Below are 9446 nucleotides of genomic sequence, written 5' to 3'. Positions count from 1 at the left end.
CAGCGTTTGGCATTTTCTCCTACCCTTCCTGTGCTGCTGTCAGGAGAGCATCCTGGATTTCTGGCCTTTTACGTGCATTCCTGCAGCTTTGTTGTAAAGAATGCTGTTGATTTCAGCAGAAATAATTGCAGGTAAGTATAGATCTCACTGCCAACAGCGCAGAAGCTCAGAAGGGCTGCGTACACATTCATGAAGCGTTCTGGCCCCCTGCTCTCATCTTTCATGGTGCCTCCACCCCGGGGGGCCGCAGCCCCAAGTGCAGCAGCGGCCGGGGCCGGGAGGGGGAGCCCGGCTCGGGGCTGGCGCTGGCGGCGCGCATGCGGCCGGGGCCGTGCCCCGGAAGGGAAGCGGGGGCCGCGGGGCCGGGCCGGGCGCCATGGCGGAGCCCAGGGCTCGGGGGGACCGGGCCGGGCGCTCCGTGTCCGTCGCCACCCCGCTGAGGCCGGCCCGGGGCTGCCCCTCCCTCGGCAGCAGGTGAGGGGGGACCGGGGGTAGGGAAAGCGGGTCCGGCCCGAGCACGGCGTGCGCTGGTTTTGGGGGGGGGTTGGGGGCGGTCCTTAACGCGTTGCATAGGGTTTATAAGGGATGAGTAACTTTAATGTAACTGAAAGAAGCCATCTGAATGTTTTTAGGCAGTCTTTTAAGTAGACACGTTGTGTATTTTCAGGTTCTTAGTTTTTGCTTTTTGTCCCCAAATGAGTTAAGGCATTTGGTAAGGCGGAGCATTGCAGCTTGCGCCTACGTTTGCGTGGCAATTGCAGTCCAGTTTTAAAATATCCTTACTAAAAACTACCGCTACTAATTATTCATGGCAACCGCATTAAAGTGCACTTCATCCAAAATTAACGTTTCTCAATGTGTGTTCAGAGGTTTCACACTTAATTCTATTCAGCGTTCTCTGCCTGATTACGTACCATGTATAAGACAAGAAACAACTTTTTGTCCTTTTAGAGGTCTGTTACCCAACCTGAGCTTAAACCAGAATAACGTCCTAAGCTTGTGTCACCAAATGGTCCAGTCTCAGATTTTGACAGCGATCGATCATTATTTGAATATCAAACATATTGATACGAACTTAAGTATACAAGTTTTAATGTTTGTTTTAAACAATTTAAAACTTTACAGCCCGATTGAGGAGTTCACTGTGTTGTTTTTTTCCAGTATAGATTTGGTATGTGTTCAGTATACATCTGGGATTTCAGGGCGCTAGCGATGCAGGTCTGCTTGCTGTTGACCTAATGTTCTTAATGATATTCCACTTTTTTTTTTTTCAGCCTTGCCCTGTACTTTTCATCAAGCAGTGATGATGAATTTGAAATGTGTAAGTAATAGCACACATTTGTATTCTAAATGAATGTGAAAAGGTCGTATTTTTATCTGCATATAACTAAGTAGTTTTTCAGCATGATTTTCTTCCATGGTGTTAGTCTTAAATTGTTTCTGCTTCATTGCTCCTGTACAGTGCACTGTTGGTAGCTACGTGCCACAGTGAGAGCTCATGAATTTTGTGTCTCAGTCTTGGATGTGCCTTTTGCCTTGCATTGTATATGAGGCTCTCTCTGTTCTTCTCAGCTATGTTTGCTGTTAACTCTTCCAGACATGACAAAGAGTTTCTTGTTGCTGCAATTCTGTCTGGTCCCTGCTACCTTCTCAGCCTACTGCGTATCTTTCAGTAAGCGTTTTCTCTAAACGTTATCTGTTCCAAACACATCTAAATTGGTCAGAATTCCCTCATGTCTCATAACATCTGTTCTGTTACTGTTAACCAGTTGGAGGGACGTTTTTGGCTAGAGATGTGTTTTGACATACATTGGATTCTGCAAGGTTCAAAACAGTAGTACTTCTTTCCCATTTCTGATATGGGTGAGGACTGAATAGTGAAGGAAATGCTATTGTGAGCTTTGAGGATTCAAGAATTGGAGCTACTTTTAAAAGATTCTTGTGTTGTTGTTTTTTTTAAAGTCTAGGTTAAATTTATATTGGTCGCAAGTTTTTCCTCAAAAAAACGTGTGATAAAATGATCATTAGAACTTTGTTCTTAATCTTCGTTTTGATTCAGTTTTATCTAGAATGAAAACTCCCAAACCAGTCTCCAGAAAGGAACATGCAAGGTGGGTGCTGTAATTAATGACTTCTCAGTCTTTACGTATTAGCCTTCAAACTAGTAATTTATGTATTAGTTTTGATTAGTATCGTATCTGCTGTTCTGAATACTGAAAAATGATCAGAAGTTTTAGTGATTCATACGCTGATAGTGTATGGAAGTGAGTGTGAACAGAGGAACTGGTATGTGTTTGGTCTGTATATGTTCAGGTTACATAAAATGCGACATTTGGAGGCGTACATATTGTATTGCCATTTCTGTTAGCAGATATAGGTGGTAACACTTGTGAGCAACTGCTACATGTTATGGTAGATGTTTATTTTGGAGGTTACTTTTTAATATGGCAATCTTACTCCTCAATTTTCCTTCTTATGCCTTTGTTTTACTGCTTGTTTTGCAGTTTAAAGGACTTCATTGATGACTCGGATGATTTCTTCTTGGACCATGAAGTGAGAAGGAGCACAACAAAGAAGGGCAAGTAATAGTCCAACAGCAAATATAAAGCAGAAATTCTCTTGGGTCAAAAGCTAACCTTCGTTGCTGACCTCATGAATACCGTCTGCAGACTGCAAAAAGCTAATTAATTATTTCTGGAGGAATTATCGGGGTGGGGGAGAAGGCAGGGGAAAGTGACATGGACCAGAAAAGTGAACAGTCATCACTCTAAGATCTGACGTGACCTGTTGATCGTGACAGATCACATCACAGATGTCAGAAGCCTTGTTGGCAAGTGTGTGCTTTATGCTGTAGGCTATGTTCTAATCAGCTAAGGCTGAGTGTTTTTTCAATTATCTTTCACTTGTTAATTTCGTAAGACTCTAATATTAAATGTTCAGCTGTATTCCCACACGTGTGTAGCTTTTCTTACCAGGAATAAAGCTTATGATAGTACATCTTTCAGTGACTGTCCATTCAGTATGACAGTAAGTGGGCAGTGTGTAACACAGAAAGGGCAAAGATGCCTTTCTGTCTTTCGTGTTTCCCCGTCCTGTTTCAAGGAATCGTTTTGTGTTAAGACGAATTTGAATCTCCTAAGTGAAATTACCAAAACTTTAAGCTGTTTCCTTTGAATTACAGCACCTAAGGATCTTCAGACCCCAAAGAAGTTGATGACTCCTGGAAAGGAAAACGCTTGCTCCCAAAAATTAAAGAAGTCCAAATCCAAAAAGTATTCAGAGGTTTTAAGTGACAGTGAAGATTGTGTCTTTGTGGAAAGTTCATGGCAAGACTACCGAAATTGGGGAGTGAAAGACTTGAAAGAGAGTCAGAGGTGCATGAAACTCCCACCCCCACAAAATCAGAAAGAGTCAGTTGCCACAGGTAGTCCAGACTTCCTCGTTGGAAGGAAAGAAAGAAGTTGTGAAAAGAGTACAGAAAATAAAACGCCAACCGTTCCACTACGACTGAGTACAGGGTTAGAATCAGACAGTTCAGACAGTGAATTTGAATCATTGATAGAACGGGTAAGGAAACGAAGTGTACCCCGAAAACCGCTCATAAGCACAAGTAAATCTGTCTACCAGCCAAGCCCAACAGGTAAGAAATAGTTCTTAGCTAACTTGCAAATTAAATTTTAGAAGCAATGGTAGTGCTAATTACCTAATTCTGTTCATTTGCATGGTACATGCTTTGCAAGTGCCACCCAGCATTTTGCAATTTTGGACTCTGCTGCTCCATCAGCAGAGTGGTGGTTTTTATAGTATAGCAACAGCAAATTATCTCTCAGTTGTAAAGGCCTTTGTATGTACAGAAAGAGTGTGCTGAAGTGGAACATAAGACTTTTTTCATCATCTGTTACCTGATTGTTTATGTCTATGGTCCCGACTCTTTGACAGCACGTAATCTTGTGACTTTTTCTGTTGAACTAGAAAACATCAAGCCACCCTGTGAAGGTGCCCAGTCTTCAAAAGGGAACGGAATCAAGACACCAAAATCAAACTCCATTTCACTTCAAGAAACACCTTCCAGTGTAACAGCTTCTGTGAGAATTCCTAGGAGTGAGTCAGTCAGTTGCTCAGGCTCGGCACAGACAGAGAAAAAGTAAGTATTCCTCCATCTTTACATTCACACCCCTAACGAGGTAAGGAGACAGTATAAGCATGTGGACCTCACTGGCCTCATGAGGCAAGGGCAGTGAAAATAGTCAGGAGAGGTTTGTGCCAATGGCAGCATCCCAGGGATCTTTATTGGCTATGAAGTGACCGTTATTGTTCAATGAGTTATCTGAACTTCAGTAAACTGCTTTATGTCTTTTCTTGTAGGCTTAACGTGTGCTCAGTGCCTGGCTGTTTCTTGCAAGATCTCTCAAATCCAGCTTCCAAGTATGTGAAGTATTTCAAGAAAAGTAAAGAGGAGCTGACACAGAAGCTCTACGCTCTCTATAACAGCACCATCTTTGAGCAGAAGGTAGGCTTTACAAACAAAAGAACTCAAACACAAAGCAACTCACATTTTTACAGTTATAAAAACCTAGTTAATACGTTGCTCCTCAGTTTTTGATGTTTTTGCCTCTTTATTTTCTTCAGTTAGTAGAAGTTACATGTTATAATAATGGTTTCTGTTTCTGTTAGCTCAAGCCATTTCTTTGAAAGGGATTTTTCACCACTGTGATGCAGCAGTTTTCAGCTTGGCTTGCTTTCCCAGCTGTAATGCTGTACCATCCTTAAGTGAGCAGTTTGGATGGTGTCCAGCAGAGTCCTTGATGAGATTAAACTGCTACATGAGGTTGCATTGGATCAGTTTCATCTTTGAAGAGGTGACTGATGTTTATCTTTGTGTATTTTCTAGCACCTGCATGGTCATGAGCTCAGCCTGCCGGGAGTGTTTCTGTAGCTGCCTGTGCAGTGGCAGGCCTCAGTGAAGGCAGCTATGGTTTTCTGCTGCTGAAAGAAGCTTAAGGCTGTTTACCATCACTGCTCAGCCAGCCTTACGGAAGCAGCATGTGCTAGCAGACTGCAGCATTGCCACAAGCCGCTCGTGGTAGCACAAGCGGATCTGCTGGCTGTCGTATCTGGTCTGGTTGTTGTGTTCCCAGCTTCTTGCCACATACTTGCAAGTAGTTCAGGAGCTGAGCTGAGTTGCTGCAATCTGCTCATAAAATTAATGAGTTGGAAACTGGGAGACATCCACAGCAGACAACGCTTCACTCGGTTCAGACTGCTTTAGAACTGTGGCTTTTTTTTTTTTTTTTTTAATTCTTGTGTAACCTTGTTCTGACAGTTCACAGCCACCAAAGGGCGGTAATGCTGTTTGCTGTTCACAGCTGCAAAAGGCAAGTGGTGGGGAATGTACATGGAGATCAGGCAGCTGAAGGATAAAAGCACTTCCCTTTGGTGTTAGGAGCTATAGCCTCATGCCTAGTCATGCTACGTGCAGTCTTCATGCTTTCCTACTGCATGTTCCTGTCTGTCATTGCTGAACAGATTAAGAAGCTGATTATTCTTTTAATAACAGTTTCGGATGAACTTTAGTTTTAAATTGTGTTTCAAATGGAAAGTTCAACTTCAGAGAACCACTGTCTTGATCTTTGCATCTTCTGGGATGCTGGAGGCCCTCCTCTTGGGGGAAAAGTCCATGAAAGGAAGGGTGCTGCCCTCAGTAATTCCAACAGAACTTCCTTCAGGAAGGAAAGTGTCTGTATCTGAGGAAAATGTTGAGCTAACCAAGGACAGGCTAAGGTCATAATTTTACATAAAACTGAGCTGAACAGGCTGAAAGATCATGCAATCCGGTGCTTCAGCCCTGTATATGTGCTGGCACTTAACACTGTTGGAACAATTACTTAAACTCATTCAACTAATTCAAATGAGATAAAACTGGCAGAAGAACAAAAGGTAACTGAGGTGTGACGAAGGCTTATAAAATCAGGAGCAGCACAGAGAATAAGCAGAAGGTGATTATTCATCCTCTCACAGTGCGAATGTACATGAAGCAAAAATGGCAAATTGCAAGTTCAGAACAATCAGAAGCAGATGGTACTTGACATGTAAATGATTAAGCTGTAGAACTTCTGATCAGAGACTACTGTGGATGCTAGAAATTCATATGTATTTTAAAAGGCAATAAAAAAATGGGAAGCTATTTCTTGCAAAGAAGTCACCTCTGTCTCAGCGAGGCATTGTATTGCAAATGGCTAGCCGTTGGGAAGAGTATGTTGAAGAGGCAGTTCTGTTGCGTTCCTCACCTGTCCTTGTACTTCCTCTTAAGCAGCACTGTTAGCTATTGTTGGAGGCTGAACAGAGGACCTAAGGGACTCTGTCTCATCCTGCATTGTGAAACTCCACAGTTGGTTATAGAAATACAGAGTGATGGGAGTAAGAAGCCCTGGAGAGGGTTTGCTGGTGATGGCGATGTTAAAGGCACAAATAGAGACGTACAGTACTGACTGCAGTATGTACTGGGGAAGCCAGAAGGCCTGAGGAACATAAGGGAGGGACAGGAGAGGGTAGATTACGTGTACTGTTTTGTTTTTCAGTTACCAGAGAATATGGTAATAATCTGGAACAAGAAAATGAGAAAAACAGCAGGATATTGTGTAACGGGGCAAACAAAAGGTCCTGAAGCACAGCGTTATGCTCGAATAGAGCTTTCTGAGAAAGTCTGTGATTCTGCAGGTTGGTACAAGAAAATCTGTGTTGATTCTAATGTGAGAAAGCATGTTCCAGAGGTTAAAAACATGGACAGGAGTAAGAGATTTAGAGCTGGGTCCTGGTCTGAAACTTTGTATTATCTTAAACAAATAAATCCATTGATTATAGCACCTGTCCTCACAACCCTTCTAAGAGGCTGGGCAAATTTACAAGACGTGAGAACAAAGGTCTATTCACGTCAACCTCGTTATTTTGTTTGCATTACTGATTTGAAGACATATTTCACAGAGTTTATTCTGGGTTTATTCTTGTTAACTACTCCTGGCAGCTACCAGATGACATCTGTCTGCAAATTAAACGTCAAAAAGCTGCTGTGCAGGGCCCTGATGTGCCTGCAGTTTTCCCATACTGAATCTAGTTTTGGTGTTTTTCATCGGGGGGTTGGGGGTAGATAAGAAAGGCAGCATCAGAGGTGTGAAGTAGTGAGCTAAGGATAGGGGTTTGTGCTTCCCCATGTTTGATCTTAATGTCTTTGGTTTGTTTTGCCTGCAGATCGTCTTCGAGACACGTTAATCCACGAGGTTTGCCATGCAGCCACCTGGCTGATCAATGGTGTTCGCGATGGGCACGGCCGATTCTGGAGATTCTACGCCAGGAAATCAGCTATGATTCACCCAGAACTGCCAATGGTAACACGATGCCACAACTATGAGATTAAATACAAATTCATCTATGAGTGTGTGCTGTGCAAAACCACGTGAGTAATGTTTTCATCTTGTATATGATTATGTATTTTGTCTCTAATTTGTCAGTTTCCTGCCCCTATAAGTTAGGAGTCTCTTAAGCTGTGCTAGTATCGAGTGAACTTGGGATTTTTTTTTTCCTGTTATCCCTATCTCATGATCGACACGGATCCTATTACAAGCCCTGTGGTAGAGGATGGTACTTACCAGTTATATTTGTTGTTATTTATAAATTTATTTATATTAGTAGTAGCAGTTTTTCCCCTTTATAATAAGGGGGTAAATGCATGCTCTGAAAGCATGAATGGAATTTTTTTCTCACAATCATCTGTGCTGATCTATTTTTAAAAAACTCACAAATCATGACAATCTTCCTGAAGTATTTACTTTGTGTAATGCATTAATTGCTTAGATGCAACAAAGCACTGAAAATACTGTGCCTCTGAGCGGAAACTCTGAAGGGCTGTGGAGGTGCTTCTAAATGGTGTAGCACTTCATACTACCAGGCTGAAAGTAAGAGACAGAGGAAGGAGCTAAGCTAAAAAGCAGAGAAAGTTCTAGGGTAGAGAAATGCTTAATACAGATTTGATCATGTCACTCTGTGAAGGATGTAGTCTGTTTCCTGTTCTATAATGCTAGCTTAAATGTCTGACATAGGGAGCTGGCAGAAGGGAGCCCTTTCCCAAAAGTCCTGACCACCACAAGTGAGAAATTAATCACTTCTCCCTTTCAGGATTGGACGTCATTCCAAGTCTCTGGACACGGAGCGCTTCGTGTGTGCATTCTGCGGGGGGCGGCTGGTCCTGAGTCAGCCCACTCAGAAAGATGGCACTCCTGCTAGGACACAGCTCACACCCTTTGCAAAGTATGTGAAAGAAAATTACGGACTTACTAAAAGAGAACAGCAGGGGTTGAGCCACGCAGAGGTTATGCGGAAACTCAGTGCTGATTTTGCCTTAAAAACTCGGCTCGAAGATTCCTTTTAACAGCTTGATGCACTTAATTTCTTGATGCCATTAACGTTTGTATGTAGCGGTAAGGTAGATGGGCTATCATGGGATCTGTGAGAAGGTGTCTTGGAGGATTCCAGACAATTTTAATACTTCAAAACTTTAGTTTGAAGTACTTTAAATATAAAGATGACCCTAAAGCTTAAGTGAGCAGAAGTAATGATGATGACAGAATGTCTGTGGCAAATCAATCAGCCAGGGTATTCCTCTTAGAAGATGCAGTTCTGGACCCTTCCTGGGCTAGACTCGCTGTGTTTGTCTGGAACTGTCTGATCTGTATTTACACATAGTGCTTGGTAGCATGTATTCAGTGACTCCAGTGAACTATTAATTTACTGTTCCTTCTGAGGAGCTGATCTGTTCAGTACATTCCTGTGTGTGCTATGTGTATGTCTGACTGGGACTGCCAGCTGTGAGAAAAATCCAGGCATGTGAGCAAAGTCCTCCGATTCTGTCTGGATCACTCCCAAGTGATCCAGGAAGACCTTGGTATGAATTCAGGCATTCTCTCACAGTTCAAGTAAGCCTTGGCTGTTTTTCTTAAACAGTGCCTTAACTCTTTTATAGTAAGTGTGAGTTTTTGCAAAGCTCTCTGGCTCCTTGTGAGATCAGAGTTCTTTCTGATTAATTTTTGACTGCAGTTGTGCCTCTGTCACTGAGACTTCATTGAAGCTACAACAGATGCAAAAGGAAAGGTAGACAAAAAACAACTTCAAATGCTTTTTTTGACCACAGAATGACAAGATCTAGTCTAACGTATTTTTTCGTGTAGAACATGATTCAACACACATTTGTCTGCTGTGAACAAGTTTGCTCAGGTGGTTATTAAGTTTTGAATAATCAATAAATGTTTTTTATACCATTTGTCATAACAAAACAGACTACTGTGTTGCAATTTAATCATGGCTGTGTACCTTTGGTCTGTGAAGGCTTCTGCTTTCTTCTTTTTGTCAGTTTCACATGCAGTGGGTCACCTTGCGGGTCTGCCTCCTTCTTGTGA

At 42.4% G+C, this 9446-nt stretch overlaps 1 protein-coding gene across 1 annotated transcript; it reads left to right on the top strand.

The window, feature by feature from the left end:
• Positions 1 to 315: 315 nt before the first annotated feature.
• Positions 316 to 9327, top strand: GCNA (germ cell nuclear acidic peptidase). Its single transcript, XM_027465216.3, has 10 exons — positions 316 to 474; positions 1275 to 1321; positions 2060 to 2111; positions 2505 to 2578; positions 3182 to 3640; positions 3973 to 4144; positions 4366 to 4510; positions 6579 to 6717; positions 7246 to 7450; positions 8170 to 9327. Exons 1-10 carry the CDS (start codon positions 377 to 379, stop codon positions 8420 to 8422), a joined length of 1644 nt encoding a protein of 547 aa, XP_027321017.1. The 5' UTR covers positions 316 to 376; the 3' UTR covers positions 8423 to 9327.
• The last annotated feature ends 119 nt before the right edge of the window (positions 9328 to 9446 follow it).

Source organism: Anas platyrhynchos, chromosome 10 (genome assembly GCF_047663525.1).
Source record: "Anas platyrhynchos isolate ZD024472 breed Pekin duck chromosome 10, IASCAAS_PekinDuck_T2T, whole genome shotgun sequence".
NCBI classification, from domain to species: Eukaryota; Metazoa; Chordata; class Aves; order Anseriformes; family Anatidae; genus Anas; species Anas platyrhynchos.
This window is presented reverse-complemented; position numbering and strand designations above follow the sequence as displayed.

Excerpts from the sequence above, each read along its gene's own strand:
- GCNA (XM_027465216.3), top strand. The coding sequence starts at position 377 with ATGGCGGAGCCCAGGGCTCGGGGGGACCGGGCCGGGCGCTCCGTGTCC. Across the intron at positions 2,112-2,504 it reads TCCAGAAAGGAACATGCAAG|TTTAAAGGACTTCATTGATG; the intron begins GTGGGTGCTGTA and ends CTTGTTTTGCAG. Across the intron at positions 3,641-3,972 it reads CTACCAGCCAAGCCCAACAG|AAAACATCAAGCCACCCTGT; the intron begins GTAAGAAATAGT and ends CTGTTGAACTAG.